General features: G+C 39.6%; 1 protein-coding gene across 1 annotated transcript in view; it reads left to right on the top strand.

Moving 5' to 3' along the window:
* Window positions 1-19,446, top strand: part of SVEP1 (sushi, von Willebrand factor type A, EGF and pentraxin domain containing 1) — a 128,720-nt gene that overhangs the window by 37,094 nt on the left and 72,180 nt on the right. The window contains exons 4-7 of the mRNA XM_062018175.1: window positions 10,073-10,231; window positions 10,477-10,656; window positions 14,588-14,767; window positions 18,902-19,099. Coding sequence (XP_061874159.1) covers window positions 10,073-10,231; window positions 10,477-10,656; window positions 14,588-14,767; window positions 18,902-19,099 — 717 coding nt within the window. The remainder of the gene's footprint in view (window positions 1-10,072; window positions 10,232-10,476; window positions 10,657-14,587; window positions 14,768-18,901; window positions 19,100-19,446) is intronic.

Here is a 19,446-nt window from a genome sequence, read left to right as displayed (position 1 = left end):
AGATCCAGAGCACTTACAATTAGAAAAGTACTATTTAAAGTAGCATATGCTGTCATATTCGCCATGAATGTGCACCTATGTTTATAGTGAAGACTATGTCCAGAGAAGCCTACTGTATAGCAGTTTTGCTCTGCATAAAGTATTTTCAGACTTGATTTTATTTTCCTTTTTAAGTAAGAGTCTGATTGTGTGGACACAAAACCTTCACTTGTACATAAATAAATTCATAAGTAATCTCCATTTGCATGGCAAACTTCACAAAATCAGCTGAACTAATTTTCTAGAAAGACCTTTTTCTAGTTTTTGAATTTGATGTAGACTTCTAGCAGAACACATTTTAAAAATCTACAGGGACATGAGGACATAAATCATCACCAAGACTCTAAAAATAAAAAAAGCTGGCTTGAGCTACATCCGTAGCTAATAGGCATGTTTATGTGTGCTTTTGATATGCCCTCCAAATGGGTTACCGAGGCTAGATTTATGTATCTTTGAGCAACAAACCTGTAAGCACTATCTGAAGTGCTGAGATTTAACAAAAGCAGAATCATTTCAGTACATGAGTTCTGTTTCTGTGTATACAAACTGCACAGGTTATCAGGTTATACATTGTGAGCTTGTAGCTTGAATGAGGCATGGCTAGGCTTCTTTTGAAGTTACAGTACAGTACATGGAATCACAGTTTTCTTTTTATATTGCTGAGTAAGCCACGTGCTTTGAGACAAAAAGAGGTTACCCTCTGTAAAAGTGTATATAATAGTCTTTATTTTCATGATTGCAAAACATTTAAAATAATTCAAAAGCTGTGTCCTTGCAATGCACCTGTGTGGTTCAAGTATGAGTCTGTTTAAGGCACTTAGCATGTTTTTAACATACAATAGTTGGTCTGCTTCTTTAAAAAGTTGTAAAACTGAGCATAAATGGATTTTCCATGTATTCTCAGTACTTCTGCATTCCTGATGCAGTAAGAATCATTGCTTTGCAGTAATCTTATCTTAATGTGCTGGACCCAAGTTTACTAGGGATGCTCAGTACAGTTGTGGCTCGTGGCCAGACCTCCCAGTGGAAGAAGGTCCTTGTAGGCATCCTAACTGTTACAAGCTGGGATAGCTCTAGGGCTTACATTCTTCAGCAGGCAGACTGTTCTCCACAGTGTATACTTACTGAGATGGGATGTTCACCCAAGGGACTGCCTCTCTTTCCAGGCAACTTTCCAGTTCTTCTGACCCGTGGAAGAGGATCCAAGATTATCATTTTTATCATGAGCAAGTTATTTCTGCAGAAAGTTTGTTATGACTGTTCAAAATGCTTAAAGATCTAGAGCTAGATCATCTCAAAGTGTCATTCAAAATGCTAGGGCTGAGTTGATTTTGGAATACTGGAGTTCTGATGTCTGTAAACTCAATAACAACGCTTGAATGAACCACTCCCTATGTGTCCTGTATAGAAGTATCTAGACTTCTGACTTATTTCAGTCTGCCCTTCCTAGTGAGAGGAAATTTTGTAAATCTAATAAAGAAATGGAGCAAAATCCATCAGAAGAAGGAAGTCGTCTAGCTTGTTAAAGTGCTAATCATGTTGCTGTGAGAAGGATGCTTAAGGAATACTGACAAAGAGCAGATGGATGAGCAGGTTCAGTGCTGTCTGAAATTAATGCAGAGCACATGCTGGGGATAACAGGCAATATTAAAGAGTTGAAGAAATTCTGAGACTTAGCAGAAATCCTTCCCTGATCCCTACACTTAAAAGCAAGCTCAAGATTTTATTTTGCGGTCTTTGTACAAGTCATGTCAAATCTTTAACTAAAGCCACTTCCTTGCGTATTCTTTGTAATCTCATCATGCTCCTGGTTTATATTTTTTCTAGGCACCATACATGTTGCAAACCGCATAAGAGGGATTACAGTATCTGCCAGAGATTTAGATTTTTTTCTCCTTTGCTTTCCAAATACATTTCACAGGCACAAAATGTCCATTCTGACAAGCCTACCATATAGGAGATTTTAAGCAAAATCATCTTTGCAGATAACTTAATGTGACGACAAAAGCAGTAACTTCTGGAGCCAGTCTTTACAGTACAGACCCGTGGTGTGGAAAGTCTTTGAGAAACAGGCTTCTGGTGAGGTGCATTTCAGAGGCTGCAGTAGTCTTTTTCTACTGGCCCAAGTTGAGCAATTTTAGCATGTAAACACATGGAAGGAAGCTCACAACCGTGATTTGTTGTTTGCTGTAGTAGAATAGATTTGAAAATTATAGAATCCTGGAGTGCATTGATACCCCACGTTTGCAGAATACCATGGTTGTTCTGCAAGAGAATAAGCAAATATATTAAGCAGATATTCTTATTCCAAGATACCACTGTGAAATGCACAAAGTGGTCAGGGGACTGGGGAGTTTTATGCAGTCATGGCTTGTGTCAGTATGCTTCTTATGTTATTGATGTTCTTCCCTTGCAAAGGCCACTCACAAATGAATTGTGCAGCAGCAACAGAATAGATTTTAAGGCAGGAAGAAGGATTAAGCATCACTGCATTCAAGTACTGCAAGACATTCTAAACTGTTCTTCTGCTGCAGCAGTAAGTGGGAAAGCAGCAGAAAGATTGTTTGCTTGGCTGCCCAGAAAGGTGATGGAGTCACCATCCCTGGAGATAGATGCATAAATGAAGTGCTGAGAGACACGGTTTAGTGATGGGCTTGGCAGTGTGAGGTTTGTGGTTGGACTTGATCTTCAAGGTCTTTTCCAACCAAAGTGATTCTATGATTCTATGCAGACACAGGATAGAAAGATGTAGCACATGGTAATATACTGTTTGCTCTGAAAGTTTTTACTTCTATTCAGTAAAATAACTAAGCTTTTACAGCCAGGTCCATTCATGGTGGCAAATCTAAACATGACTGATGGCAAGTACAGCTACCACAACATTTGTTCCACAGACATATTCCACAGACAGACTTATATCTTTTCTAATTTTTCCTTTTTTTTTTTTTTTTCTGTTGCCATGGCACAAGAAGCAGTGTGAGAGAGAGAGAGCACACATCTTCAGGTGTAGTTCTCCTCCAAGGACATAAATGTGAGTTAATTTGTGAGTTAATTTTGTCCTGATGTTGTGGACTGTAATTCAAAGTAGTTCTAGGCACACATTGGATCTTCCATATAACTTCCAACAAATGAACGAAAGTACAAGACTGTATCTGCCAGGTCAAAGGTCCGCATAACCAAAAATCTCCTGTCAATGAATGTTCGGTAACAAAAAAACTGAGGAAACGGTCAAGAATTGAATGCAAACATACAGTAGGCATTGTTTAGAGATGCTGTGATCTATGTACTGCTTCATTTTTATTAGACACCAGCAAACCAAAGTAAGAACAGATATTAAGGGTACACTCTCCCTTTGGGACAGACTCACCACTTCATTATGTTCAATGCATATCCATGTAATCAGTGTCGTAAAAGTAATTGCAGTAGTCTAAAACCAGTTTGGTTAAATAGGAAACTGGGCTTTCTTTCCTCATTTAAGAATTTGGGGGATTGACTTATGAAGACTATTTATGTGTTTGTGATTTGCATCAAGGTGTCATTTCATTTAGGCTTTACACATGTGGGGAAAAATTCGATACTCAATCATCACAGTAGCAGAGTATGAACAGAGCTCAAGTTGATGAAGGAGAGAGCAGGATCAGCCTAGCTGATTTCTGCTACATCCCACAAAAGGTAAACCCTTAATCGGATCCTTCATTAGCATCAAGTGTGGAAAAAAGAGTTCATGCCAGGGATTACTCAGTATGTGTAGTTAGTGGGAGAAATTATGCATTGAAGAAACTACAAAATCCCTCAAATCTTTGAAATACATGGAGTTTGACTCTCTTCTCTTTTAGATTGGGATGAATGAAGAGTAATTCCATTTCAGTGACTTAAATACACTAGAGTAGCTGGGGAGGAAACCAAGCTTACCTGCTTACAAGATTTACATTTTTAAGGCAGAATTGTTTATCCTTAAAATTTGTACTCATACATTCAGATGAAGCACTGTGACCCTGCGTCACATAGTAGAACTCTTTGACATGTGATCTCTACCAGTTTAAATCCAGATTGAAGTATTTATGCTATCATGTGGATTCAATACCGATTGGCTTAACTTTGACACTGACTTTAGTATTTGCAGTTTAGAAAAAGCAAAACTGAATAGTACATATTGTTTGATGAATCTCTGAAATACACCTTGGTTTGCATTGCCACTTTTACAATCTGAAATTGTTCTTACTTGATGGTTAAAATATCAAATCTATCTGTACTGTAGGCATGCAGAGCAGAATTCCTTGGATTTTTGGGTGAACTTTCCTAACTGTCTCAGACCATTGTTCAATATCTTGACTGATAGTTGTCCTGTCAAGACAAATGCATTGACTGAAATGTTTTTTATGCCCACCCTATGGATCTTTGTTTCTAGCAAACTGGTGTCATATTTCCTTTCTAATGATTTCTTTTCTATGTACAAATTTTTTTTTTTGATAAATAAAAGAATAAGAAAGTGTATTCTACTGGCAGCTTAATAGGTCATCAAGCCCCATTGTGTTCAAAAACAGAAGCAGCTGGATTTTCTTAAATTTTTCCAGCTAGTTGTGTACTTTAGGAGAGCATAATTGAGAAGGAAAATGAATGAGCATTCTGAAGTAGGTATGTGTTGTTTCATTCCCATTTCTGATCGGAAGGTTGTTGTACTATCATTACTACGTATAATAGAATATGAATGTGAATTGTTGGTGAATATCTACCACTTTATGAAGCAGGTTATTGTTGATGACAGCTTCAATGTGAGCCATCTCTGTGTGCTTGGGGAGTCTGGGACCTGCACATGTTTGAGCTAGCACACTAATCCCTGGTTCCAGATGCCCTTTCATTCCTGTAACAAAGAGGTAATCCCCTGGTGTAACTCAATATTCGCTATTCTGGTCTCAAGAGGAGAATTACATTAAACAAAAAGCATTTCCTTGCTCCTCCCCTTGCTTCTGGGCAAAGAACAATGTGATTCACATATAGGCTGTAGTTAAATCTTTTGTTGAGAGGATCATGCATGCAGATGTGTACATGTGTCCTCTCTGTTTAAAGGCTGATAACTGTTAAAATTGTTTACCTATGGTAAAATTGTTGTCTTTTCTGTCATTCTTGACAGTGCCAAACAGATGCTTATTTACGCTGGGCTTCATTCATACACTGTTTTGAGCATTTTTATATCATCATGTTGTTGACAAGGGGAGCAAGTTCTCTTTTGCCTCTGAACGTAGCGCTGTGTGAAGACTTGGGCCATGCTGTAGTGCTGTCTGGAGCAGAAAGGGATGGGTCTGCAGTCTAACTGGGTCAGATACGGCCAAGTCCAGTCTACAGCAGATGGCTGAAGCTCTGCTCCTCCACAGCAGATTTTGGGTGGTTTTAAGCTAAGCTGTGGACAGGCTAACCTTTACAGTTGTGGTGGAAGTGCACAGAGGTCAGCGTGCTTATGGTCCATTCTTAAACCATTTCTTGGCATCACAGAGTGGCTGTGTGGTCTCACATGATTGGAAATAGCTCTGTAACCCAGCGTTATCTTGTGGAAATTTTGCATATAGCTTGTTGGGGTGTTGTAGGAGACATGAGATCATTGAGCTGTTCAGCAAATAAGACTTGGAGAAAATTCTACATAAAAAGTCAAAACAGGATGTAGTTTGACTTTTTAGAAAGGCAGTGGGAAACATTTGAAACATACAAAAATAATCAGAACATTACTAATGATTTTAACAATATTATTTACCTCCTCCTGCTTCCCCAGAAAGAGCACATTTTAAGCATAATTTCATAATGAATCATTTTTATCAAAGCCAAACAGATTCAAAACCCTAAGCAAATTACTGGGTTTGTTGTAAAAAATGCCTATGTCATTGGGTGGATGGTTGTTTTTATCCCATACTTCTCAAAACAGAAAGAAGCTGCTGCTCTTCACATAAGATATGCTTACAAGAAAGAGTGGTTAGGTTGGGTTTTTATTGTTTTGTTATTTATTATTATTTATTGATTTTATTAATTTCTATTTAAATTAATTTACATTAAAATTTATATTTAAATTAAATGCTTCTTTTAGATGTCATTTTAGATGCTACACACTGAACAAAAGAGGCTCAATTACTTTTGCTGGCACATGGAGGTCAGCTTTGTCACACAGCAGGTCTCTTGTGATGCTTAACATACACTCTTTCCTGTATCCTTTGGGAAATAACGTCATCATTTAGTGCTGGATCATAGAATGGTAGGGATTGGAAGAGACCTTTAGAGATCATCAAGTCCAATCCCCCTGCAGAAGCAGGTTCACCTAGATCAGGTCGCATAGGAACATGTCCAGGTGGGTCTTGAAGACCTCCAAGGAAGGAGACTGCACAACCCCTCTGGGCAGCCTGTGCCAGGGCTCCCTCATCCTCACAGTGAAATAGTTTTTTTCTTATATTTAAATGGAACATTTTGTGTTCCAGCTTCATCCCATTACCCCTTGTCCTGTTGCTAGCTACTATAGAAAAAAGGGATGTCCCAACCTCCTGATACCCACCATTTAGATATTTGTAAATGTTAATAAGATCCCCCCTCAGTCTCCTCCAGACTAAACAGCCCCAGTTCCCACAGCCTTTTCTCATACGAAAGATGTTGCAGTCCCCTGATCATCTTGGTGCCCCTGCACTAGACTCTCTCCAGAAGTTCCCTGTCCCTCTTGAGCTGAGGAGCCCAGAACTGGACACAGGACTCCAGATGAGGCCTCATTAGGGCAGAGGAGAGGGGGAGCAGAACCTCCCTTGACCTGCTGTCCACACTCTTCTTGATTCATCCCAGGATGTCATTGGCCTTCTTGGCCACGAGGGCACATTGCTGGCTCATGCTCAGTTTATTATCAATCAGGACTCCCAGGTCTCTCTCTGCAGAGCTGCTCTCCAGCAGGTCAGTCCCCAGCCTGTACTGGTGCATGGGGTTGTTCCTTCCCAGGTTCAGGACTCTGCACTTGAACTTGTTGAACCTCAGGAGGTTCCTCTCTGCCCAACTCTCAAGCTGGTTGAGATCCTACTGAATGGCAGCACAGCCTCTGGGGAATCAGCCAGTCCTCCCAGTTTGGTGGCATCAGCCAACTTGCTGAGGGTACACTCTGTCCCCTCATCCAGGTGGTTGATGAAGATGTTGAACAAGACTGGCCCCAGAACCCATCCCTGTGGAACTCCACTGGCCACAGGCCTCCAATTCAATTCTGTGCCATTGATCACCACCCTCTGGGCTCTGTCATTCAGTCAGCTCTCGATTCACCTCACTGTCCACTCATCCAAGCCACAGTGCCTGAGCTTTCTGATGAGGATGTTATGGGAGACAGTGTCAAAAGCCTTGCTGAAGTCAAGGTAGATGACATCTGCTGCTCTCCCCTCATCTAGCCAGATGGTTATGCAGTCACAGAAGGCTATCAGGTTGGTCAAACAGGATTTCCCCTTGGTGAAGCCATGTTGATTCCCCCTGATAACCATCTTATCCTTCATATGTTTAGTGATTACATTCAGGATGAGTTGTTCCATCACCTTTCCAGGGATGGAAGTGAGGCTGACCAGCCTGTAGTTTCCTGGGTCGTCTGTCCTGCCCTTTTTGAAGCCTGGAGTGACATTGGCCTTTCTCCAGTCCTCAGGCACCTCACCTGTCCTCCATGATTGTTCAAAAATGATGGAGAGAGGCTTAGCAATCACATCAGCCAGCTCCCTCAGCGCTCTAGGATGCATCCCATCATACCCATTGCCTTATGAGCCTTAAGCCTGCCCAACAAGTCTTTAACCTCTTCCTCTTCCACCCAGGGCAAGTCCTGTGCTGTCCTGGCTATCCTGTTATCCTTGCCGGACTGGGCTTCCCAAGGGTTGGCCTTGACCGTAAAGACTGAAGCAAAGAAGGCATTCAGCAGTTCAGTCTTCTCTGCATCCTCGGTCACCAGGGCACCTGGTGTTTAGCAGCAGGCCCACATACCTTCCACATACCCATTTTCACCTCTCATAGATGGCTGCTGTCTGCCTGAGTTGTGCCAGCAGATCCTTCCTCATCCTGTAGCAATGGTTAACAATTAGTTTTTACAAGGATGCACAGAGACTTCCACAAAGTGTCAAAGGAAAGCTTTTCAGGTATTTCAGAGTAATACTTCTGATATTTAGACAGTTTGGAGATGCTCATCTGAGGTATGAGAGAATAGTTCAGAGATCTAATGTCCAAGGAGGGGATTTCTGCACAGACAAGAGGAAAGAATCACTTTCCAAGAGGAATGTCTTCGATGAGGTGAGCAGTGAACTGTCGTAAAGAGATTTTTTTTTTGCAAATGCTTTCCCAAAAGCCTCAAAACAAAAATGAAAAATTGCCAGCTCTAATTCTGATTGAATTTCTCTGCCCTTTTTCCTTCTTAAATTGCTTTGTTGTGTACTTACATCCGTTACTGTTTAGGCATTTTCATTGTCTTTTTTAAAGTGTGTTTAAAATACAGGTTTGTGAAGTCAGTTTACAAAATTGCCTCATAACTGCAAGCCCTACAATCGCTTCCTTCAAAATAAAACTGGAAATATTTTTGAAAGGAGACAAAATTATTATCTCTAGAAGCCATTCAAAAGACAATACTCCTTCTGGAAAGAACTGCTAACTGTTTTTATGGGTTGATTTTTAAGGGATAATTTATGAAATTTAGTTTATGAAAGTCAATTCTCCCATGAGAGGTAAAGACAAAGGAGACTGAGGTATGGTTTGGTTTGGTTTGTTTTTTGGGAAGAGAGAGGGATCCCAATTACCTAGAAAGCAGGGAATTGTTTTTATTAATATGACAAGAGTCAGACTCACAGAACAGACTGGTCCAAGATCTATCAAGGAAAGGACTTACACTGCCAGAACCTCTGAACTCCAGGAGCTATACCTCGTTAGGAGATGTTTGCTCCAGAGCATGCCCAACAGGAGGAAGGCACTTGAGAATGTTTATGGTTTTACAGCTCTTTATACCATCCAGATCTACATTAGATGGTAAAAAGCAACCATACTGGGGGGAGGAAATGAGAGACTGACTTACAGTCTACAGGAGAAGGTGTGGCCATTGTGAAAATTTGTGGACAGTGACATTAATGAAATGAGAGCTTTTTTGGCTGTGTTTGAGTCGTTAATATTACATGACTTCAAGATATGTCCTGAACATTACATCAAGAGGTAATTTTTTCAGCACAAGTATCTTTGAGTTCTGTTTCAAGTGGTCAATCAATACTTCACTGAACTGGTTGAATCATTATTCTGCTGTTTCTCACATCACCTTTATGAAATAAATAAAGACAAATATGGTGGTTTCATGGGAACAGAGTTTGAGGCAGAGAGAGATAAAATTCGACATCCAACCAGTCGGAAGTTGTCAGGTGCATTTTTCTGCTTCTGAAGATATCTCCTGAGTCTCTTTTAAGGGTTATACATGTAGATGCACATATTTAAAAATATTAAATGGGATACAGATGAGTGCAAAAACTTTATAGAGTTGCTTTTTTAATTCTTCTTTGCTTAATTGCTTCATTGTCTGTGATTCATACATTTTAGCAAGTACAGTGTATAAATGACTTATAATGTATAATTCAAGGGCAGGGTTTTTTGTTACTTTGTATTAGCTTGTTACTGCTAACTTCTATGCACTAAACTTTGGTGGTTTTGAATGGCAAGGATTTTGTCTGAACAAGTATTACACACCTCTAAATCTATAATGTCTCAGTGAGGTCAGCACTGGTTTTATGAGTGAAAATCTAGTGTCTCTTCTGAGATAGGCCTTCTTTTTAAGAAAATTAATCATGGACTTAGTCCCCAGGCAGTCATTGGAGAGACCTCCACTGAGTATGGTGGGCTTTGCTCCACCCTGGTAAGAACTCTACAGCACTTGAAGTTCAGAATGTTCCTGCCTTAAGTGACACTAGATATACAAGTTAGGGGAAAAAAAGATAAAATTAGGAAAGCAACACACCTGAAAAAATATGCTTATCCATGAAAGATGGATATCTGGAACATGTTTTCTTTTTTTGCTTAAAAGCTTGTCCATCAGGAACATACAAGCCTGAAGGTTCACCAGGTGGAATCAGCACTTGCATTTCATGTCCTGATGAGAATCACACTTCTCCACCAGGAAGTACCTCCATTGAGGATTGTACATGCCAGGAGGGATATCGTTCTGTGGGACAAATCTGTGAAGGTAAGCATTTTCATCCTGAAACAGAATACCCTTGGAATGAAGTGCAGTTCTGGGACATTTTTGTTATTTATGTGTGTACTGTGAAGGACATATCAAATTACACACAAGATTTTCTTGTGTAATTCGAAAAGAACAAAAATACTAAGATGCAACTCTAGTTGGAAATGAAAGTAATTGTTTTGATTCAGTAACCTATTGCATTTTCTCTAACATTATAATTAATTTGTGGTTCTTTAATTATTTAGTTGTTAACTGCCCTGAACTGAAGCCCCCTGACAATGGTTACTTTGTCCAGAATATCTGCAACAATTACTTCAATGCTGCCTGTGGGATCCGATGCAAAGCAGGATTTGATCTTGTGGGAAGCAGCATCCGACTTTGTCAGCCAAATGGCCAGTGGTCTGGATCAGAGGCTATTTGCAGAGGTATGGATGTCTTGTGTTTGAAAACTCTGTTTAGTTTGTTCTTAGCAGTGTTTTTTTCTGCTCAGTACATGCCGAGACTTGCAGATCCCATTAGCTTTTGGGTGAAAGATGTATGGTAAACTCGAATGACTCCGTTTTCCTCCTTCCTGAAAGAGAAGGAGGATATCTACAAGAGAAAATAAAGAGCAGTATCTGCTAGGCACAGTCTTTTGCAAGTGGATCTACACTCTTCCTTACTTCCTTAAACTGCTCTCCACCCAATTTCTATGAATTCTATATCTACATTATGTAAATCAAGCGAACCTGCCAAGCAGTCTTTACAAGACCTTGGCACCAGGGTGTTCTAGAATATCCACCAGACTCCTGACATAGATGGACAATAGTATTGGGATACATTAGCCATGAAAGAATTCTATTTTGCTTTCTTACATTTCCTTCTTATGAAAATAGGAGAGCTTGGGCCTTGAGTGTAGTTTTCAGAACCATTTTGAGTAGAGTTTTGCTACAGAACAACTGGCAGTGCCCTAGAAGTTCAATGTAAGAGAATGTCATCTGGAAAAGAAATAAACAAAAGGTGTGAAAGGAAGGAGACATGGGAAAGAGCATCCTGAAAAACATTATTTCTGGATCTCTTACAAGTACATAGGAAGACAGTTTTGCTTTATTATGACTTGACTTTGTTTGATGTTGGTTTCTTGATGATTTAGAATGGGGGGCCAACAGCCCTGTTTAGTCCTGTCTGGAATGTCTTTCAAGGAGGACCTGAAAAAACAGATAACAGCCCTCATCTCCTCAACAGCCACAGGCTGTTAATGTTCAGCTTGTTTAGCTGGAGTTAGATGCACTTGGTATTAGTCTGTTGTACTAGACGCTAGTAAATAAGAACTCATTAGCTCCTTCCATAGCTCTTGCCTTGGCCTTGGGTTCATGGAAAGAGGCAGGATAGCTCCTTGGAGGAATTAACACTTTATGCCACTACAGCAAATTCTGCAACCCCTAAAGAAACAGCAGGCCATGGCTCTGAAATGAGGAACCTGAGCTGGAGATCAGTTTCCCAGGACATAAGCAGTTTACTTCTGCTTACGTTTCAGGACTCTTCTTCAGATAGTCCTGGAAAACTTAATTTTTGTGTGTAGCTTCCAGGTGCAGAAGGCAGGAGGAGAAGCTTTCAATAGAAAATAAATTGCTGGCCAGTACCGCAAGGGTATCTTGAGAAGCTAGACCTAGAGCTTTTGAGCCAGTACTATGATGGTATCTTGAGAAGCTAGACTTGGAGCATTTGACTTACAGTCAGTCAAAACATAGACTGAAGATGTATCCTACTTCAGGCAGACTGAGATACTGGGAAAGAGCATCTGCCTGTTAAAGTTTCTGTCAGACTGTAGCCTCCAGTGCAAATATATCTGGAGAAAGCTGTAGTCAGCCACAAAGAAAATATACTTCCATCTTCACTGCCTATAGAGAAGAAGATTATAGTACTTGGAAAACTTTCTTAGAGCATGTAAAAATATTCACATATTGAGTGTCAATGCATAATCTTCCTTTAATGGAGAATTTGTCTGAAAGGTGGGGGAAGAGAAAATTCTGCATTGAGGTATTGTCTTGATTTTAATATCCTTTGAACCATTGAAAGAATATGTTTTTCCTGATGCCACTTTTCATCATACTGAAGACTACTAATTAAATAAATAAATAAATAAATAAATAAATAAATAAATTCGCACATATATATATATATATATATAAATCCCACATTTACATGTGCTGGATCTGCTGTTCTCAATTCTTTCAGGCTATGAAAGGGAGCAAGATCAAAGGCACAATTTATAGCTGTTTTGTTAATCCCAGGGATATTTTATCGCTTAAATTAGGAAGAGAGAGTGAAGGAAAATCCCTTTGCACTGCTTTTGATTTTGACACTTAACACTCCTCTGTTACTCTGCTAGCTAAAATCTCCTGTGCTATTGGAAAGTGATTAATGCAGTCATGTCATTCAATTAACAGTGACCCATGAAAGAAACAACAAAGCGTGTATTTGATCTGCAAAAGTGTTTTAGGAGAAGAACCCAGAGCAAGGGAAATATACTATTGTTGCTTTCACTGGCTTTGCAGAAATATTTGTTGGTGTTGGAAAATGCCTTATTGACAAGAGGATGGGTTTGTGTTTAATGCATGGAACCATACATAACCAGAATAACACGAGCTCAGTTACAGCTTTCTGTTAGACCGTATTGAGACACTTGAGTAAGTGTGAACACTGAAGCACTGAGGGGGCAGGGGCCCAACAGCTATGCGGTCCTTCCAGAAAAGATGGCTAGTCTTACCGCATAGTGGAAGGGAGTGCTTTCTCCGTAGGCACAGGGACATTATGGAGAGTCTTTTCAGTGCTCTTGGTTCATTTTAGCTTCCTCAATATAGCCGTGGAGTTTTGTAGCATTTGCTTCCTCTTGCCACAGATTGCATATTAAAAGCTTCATAGAAACCTTCTGTATAAAGCATGAGTGATTCAGATGTAAAAGTGTCTTTCTTACTTTACTACAATTAAGATATAGCATGTTAGGAAGCTGCTCTGAAGCTGAGTGCCTCTCACAAGATGGAAGTTTGAAGATCTTTTATATATTATAGAATGCACTTCCTAGAGGATGCCTGTGTAAACAGAAGCACAAGAGGAAGAGTGCTTTCAGAAAGTAAACATAGGAGAGTGGTAATGCAATATGAAGTGCATCTAAATGGCTTTTTTTTTCTTTCCTATCCTATACATAGATTTTGTTACAGACTTTTTCTTCCACTCAGGCCTCACTATAGGTGTTTTCAAAAAAGATATTCTTTAACACGCATTTTTTGTAGCTTTGAGGGACTTGTAGTTACTGGCATTTATACAGCTGGCTTTCAGTTGGAGTGCTCAGGTTACCTGCCCATTTATTGCTTTGAGGGTGTATTATCTGTACAATGTGTCCACTTGTAGGCATGTCCTGTTTCACCAGTGTATGGAGTAAACACCTATTAGGAAAAAAATTAGAGAAACTTGACAAGTTTGTTTACTTTTAAATGCATTTGGTGAGGAGCTCATGGTTTGCTTCCTACCTGGTAGCTGGAAGGATGGGTCAATTGGTAAAGTCATCATCCTAAACCACAGCAGAGAAGTTATCCAGATCTCTGGAGACACTCATCACCAGAGCTTGCCCTCCTGCAAGGTCAGCAGAAGCTGTGGAAAACAATCCAGGGAGAACAGCATTCGGGCAACTACAGTCTTCTTGGTTATATTTTTGAGCAATCACAGTCATTGCTCTTATGTGTTTTTCTCCCCCTAATAACTTATTGAGCATACTGAGAAGCATATGCCACCTTAAGCTGGAAGCAGGGGTTTCAACCACACAAGTTTCTCACTGGTTTTGGAAAATCCATAGCTGGGTATTAGAGAGAGGTATGAATTATTGAAGGAAAAAGTGCACCAGGACCCCAGCAAGAGTCTAAACTTTTGAACTTGATACCACCCAGTTGTCATTTATGTATAATTGTCACTTGCATCACAGACAGTAGGTGTGTACAGATTAGCTGTTCAAGGGACTCAAAGGCCAGGCAGTGTGTAAATAGCTCAGAGTCTGTCCAGAAAGGAGAAAGGGGACAAATACAGGAGCATGAGATACTGGCTAAAGAGGAGGAGAGATGGAGGCAATGCAAAGGAATTTCTTCCTAGTAGAAAAGCTTGAACACTGGAGGAAAAGCATAAATCCAGACCATACAAGTGATACTATTTCTTTCTTCTTAGTACTATAAGTCTTAATTGCAATGTAGTTTTGTGTTAAATGACACAAATTTCTACAAACTACTGTACAGGCCAGTACCTGTGCCACCCCTGAAAACCTGTGCAAACTAGTGTCACTGATTCTCAGTGCTGTAATGTGAACTGGTGTTTTTTTCCCCTTCGCAGTTCGAACATGTCCCAAACTTCAGGCTCCTGAAAATGGACACATTAATTGTTCAACATCTGATATCACCTACAAGACAGTCTGTTTTGTGACCTGCAATGAGGGCTATGAAATAGAAGGAAACACCAAACTCACCTGCCAGGGAACGTCACAGTGGGATTCAAAGGAGCCAAAGTGTGTGGGTAGGTATCTGGTCACACTCTGTCCATGTCAGAGTTCAGCCTTTTTTGGCATACTGTCACAATTGAGGAACTCTCCCTATTTAATTATCTGAATCTAAGACAGGATTGAGGACGTGTCTGTTGGAGTTTTATAGAGATCTTAGAAGTTGAGGAAGGGCAAAGGAATTAGTGAATGGAGAAAGGAGACAGATAATCATTGAAATCCAGCAAAGAGAGCTGATAACTAAAAGGTTGTTCATTTGGTGGATTTTGAGAGTCACACAGTATGTTCGAGGAAACATGTAAGTTTTAGATCTATACTGCGGATTAAATGTGGACAACGAGGGTTTTGAGTTACCATCATAAAGCTAAAGATGAGCTCTAGACAGGACTAAGGTATTTTAGTCAGGCACTGTGAGTGCCAAGTGGAGGTGTAGCAGTTGTCACATTGGTAGAACTCCAGTAGGAAATAAGAGTTTAGGAAAGTTAGGGACCAAGCACCTCTAAGGCAGGATTCAGAGACTGCACCAGCTTTGCAGGAATAGGTAAGCACATATTGCTGTTGCAGAAATAAAGCATTGTAGATCTCAGAATTACCCATTTAGGACTAGTGACAGGTATTACATTAACTTAGAAAGATATGAGGAAGAAGTAGAGTTGAAACATTTCCAAGGGTTGGCTGCAAAAATTAAAAAAAAAACCCACAAGCTTAAGATCCAAATTCAAACTAATTTGAATTCAACTAATTCAACTAATTCAACTAATCCAGTACTGACTGAAGCCAGGCTAAAGTATACGGGTCTAGTAAATGTGATGCCAGCAGAGTGAGTTGGCTTGAGCCTGTGGCTGAATTTTTTCTGTTTTATTACAGACTTGATATGTGGACTTTACAGGGGACAGGAATAAATCTCTAACTGTAGATATGTTCTCTAAAATGATGAAAATAATCCACAAGTACTAATTTATCAAGGGGGTTTGTTAAGAGATCCTAATCTTTCTTCTGTTGGAGTCAGTGGAAAAGCTTCAATTAACTTCAAAAGGAAGGGACCCTGAAATCCTATTGGAAGATTATAATTGGAAGATTAACTGTATTCATCAGTTGAACTCATCCTTTGTAGCTTAGCATTTTGATTATTAAAATCCAGCTCTACTCTGTATCAGAAGATTCCTTCACACCATGCAATATTGCCCTCATTCATGGATTACCCATGGCAATAGCTTATTTTTGCTGAGTCTGAAAATCTAGTATAACAGTTACCTTTGATGGTCACAGAGGGAAGAATGTTATCTGGAAAATGTTTCTGCTACTTCTTGTTGTGACTGGTGTTTAGAACAAGCTTGCCAAGGTTCTTGTTCAATATAGATGTGTGGAGTTTTATTTAGAGAAGGACGCAAATCAGAAAACCAATATCATATCTTCCTCAAAAACTTCCCTCTGTACTTTTTCTGAATGCTCCTCACTGTCATGGAGGTATTCTGCATTTATTTTATTCTGAACAGCTCTTAACTATTATTTGTCAGCTGCTACATAAAATATACCAGAAATCCTGCTGTATTTAGGCATTTTAATTTATGATTTATTCATTTCCTACCCTTCTGTTACAAAAATGAAGCAGAACTTGGTTAAGTCTCTTACTTTGAAATAGACTTTTTGGACCTCGGGGTACTCTCTTGGCTCTTTTTCTGAACGTTTTTTGGTTTTGAATGCACGCCACTCCAAAGTTTGCTTTATTTAAAAGTTAGCTCACTGAGACCGGACTGCAGCCATCTGTAACTATAGCTGACACTGCATCATAACATAGCCTGGATTGTTTACAGTCACTTCTCTGAGGTCTGTTGTCATATACATCTTTTTCCAAGAGACTGCAAGTCAATGCAAGTTTGGCTATTACATATGTTTTAAATTTTATGTTTTTCATGAAAGATGCTGTTGGCAGTTAGTTACTTTTGAGCAGGTTATATGTATTATAGACAACTAACAAACCAAATACCTGCCAAAAAGGGAAGCTTTTTCATTTGTGTGAATTGAAAAAAAAATGCACAGTCGTGTTCTTGTATTTCCTTTCCTATGGGCAAAAGATTACTATCCAGCAAGTTAAAATTAAGTGATTTTGCAAGATACCCTTCTTGCTTTGATCAAGGTTTAGTGGAGAGAGGCAAATATACAGATGGCATCCAGGGTATTGATGCCACCTAGTGTTGAAAGAATTACTGTGCCACCCTTGTAATTGGTTCTTTCCCTGAAAGGTTGTGTTTGCAAAGGGCCTGAAGGAAGGAGGCATGATTTGCATGGTAGTTTTTCTTTTGTTACAATATGGGAAGTTCCTTTTGAAAACAGACTCTTCTCTCTCGTTAGAAGTCCTTTTTTCCTCTCTATTAGTTTCTTAGCCATATGACTAGTATAATGGATATCACTCTGCCCCTCATGATATTCAGACTTCCTAGGTCAGCTTGATCAAACTCTGGAATTTTGCACAGATAAGAAAGCTAAATAACACCATTATAGGGTTGGGCTTGGTTTTTTTTCTGGTAAAAAGCTATCCTGCTTAGAAGAGATATCTTCACATTGTAGATACCAAAGGTTATCCTGGATGTTTGGCAGATGTTTCAGGATTGTGATCTACTAGGGTTTTACTACTATAATTCAAAGCATCTCAACTACGAGAGTGGCATCTGCTTCCCGAAGAGATCTGGTTCTCATGCTTGCACCTTTCACAGCCTTTCTTTTACTTGTTTGCTGAATAATATAACTTTTAATGCTTTTAGCTTGGCTTTTCAAACATTGTTTATTTCCAATTCCTGACCTTTATGCTATTTGTCAGTTGCTTTCCTGTAGTAAGCAACCAAAAGTTAGGATTTGGGCTTCTTTTTTTTCCTGTTGGAGTTTGTTTACATTGCATAGCCAATAGTGTCTGCCTGAAGTGAACAGATATGTTAACATTTGTGATCTTTACATCCTGTTAAAATTAAGTGCCGTTATTAGTTGCTTGGACTTTAAATGTTGTTTCAGTATTGACAGTTTAAAGGGCAGGAAACAGTAGGAATGTTTAAACTTCTTACATTTTTGTTTTCTCCAGCAAAAAAAAGCCACCAGTTTTCAGGTACTTGCTGCATGTTTTGTGAGAGGAGTGATATGAAGCAGTTGGAATGTGGACCAGTTCTGTATCATTAAACCATTGTTAAGAGATGAGCAGAGATTTCCCTTCTGTAGCTGGGTTGGGTCATTCTTTGTGTGCCCTTTCTGTAAAGACTTGCTTTCTTCAATGACTAGCTAAAGAGCTGCAAGTCTTCTCATTGACTATAAATAATGAGACATATTTCTTCTGTGTTTGTCTGTTATCTGTTGTAAGAAACACTACTGAAAGTCTACAATCTGCATTAATGTGAAACCCCTTTTTGCCCTGTTCCTTAATGCCTTAATGCCTTCATGTCTGAAGTAGAAATGGCATTCCTTGCCTGGCCTGAGCAAAGGTTTTGGGACAATTGGGCCTCTTTACAGACACTGTGATTTTTGAAGTTTACAATTCCATACAAATGGTCACCAGAATTTGTAGTGAATTCTAGTAGTAAAATAGTTTGAAACTTCAATTTTAAGTAGTTAAGCCATCAACAGCTGTTCCTGACTTTACAGAGAAGATCAGTTGCCACTTATGGTCACCCTGAGCCTTTGCATCTGGGTTTGAACACAGTCAAGACCAAGCCCCATTCAGTTTGGAATATGTTAGGGGAAATCACATGCTATGTCCCTAACGTACAGTGAGCTTATGATAGGGTGTCTTTTTCCTTCTCTCATTCTTATTTCAAGAGACTTTATAAGAAGGCAACAGGTAGAAGGCTATTACTTCTCTGCTGCTATGAAGGTCTGGTTTCCATAGAAGGCAAGGGAATGCAACTACGAAGCATGGAGCCACATGAAAAATACTGTCTTTCTGTTCTAGGGAAAAGCATGAGCAAGACAATGGAAGACCTGATAATAGGTGCTGTTAACCTCAGTACAAAGCTTCATCATGTCTTAGTATGTTGAGGCACTCATAGCACATGCAAAGTCTAAAGAAGTCTGAATATTTTCTGTTCCTTAAGAGCTGCTTTATTTGCAAATCTTTTTGAGTGTATATTTTGTGTATGTCAAAGGTATGTCCTGCTGGTCTCTTGTAGAAATGCGCTGCCCCATCCTCCAGATGCCAGCAAGTGTGACAGTTCTCCCTCCTGGATGTGGGCTGGAGCCTGCTGTTTCTGGGACTGTGTGCCACCTGAACTGTCCCCAAGGATTCATCTTGTCTGGAGCTAGAGAAGAATTAAGGTGCATTTCATATGGGAGATGGAGTGAAAACATCCAGGATGCTCTATGTAAAGGTAGAGACCAGCACAAAATCATTTCTCTGTACACATGTGTGCAGGGTTGAAGGGAGGCACACAGCATGTAACTGAGTGAGCACAGGTTTGATCTGTGAAAAGCATGATTTAAACAGTCTGTAAGAATTGTTGACTGTACAATTATAGTTTGGCTGTCAGTTTTACTTGTAGTTTGTAATAAAAATGGGGAGTTCAGAGATTGCTTGATTGACATCTTACAGTGCTCATCATCAGCTATTTCTCCCGGGATCCATCTGGTAATACTGTTGAAAAACTGTCTGCTAAAAGTCTGGACGTGCAGGAAAATTCAAAATTTCAAACTGAAAGCTCTTTGCTTAAAGGTAGTC

This window comes from Colius striatus, chromosome Z (genome assembly GCF_028858725.1).
Source record: "Colius striatus isolate bColStr4 chromosome Z, bColStr4.1.hap1, whole genome shotgun sequence".
Lineage (NCBI taxonomy): Eukaryota > Metazoa > Chordata > Aves > Coliiformes > Coliidae > Colius > Colius striatus.
This window is presented reverse-complemented; position numbering and strand designations above follow the sequence as displayed.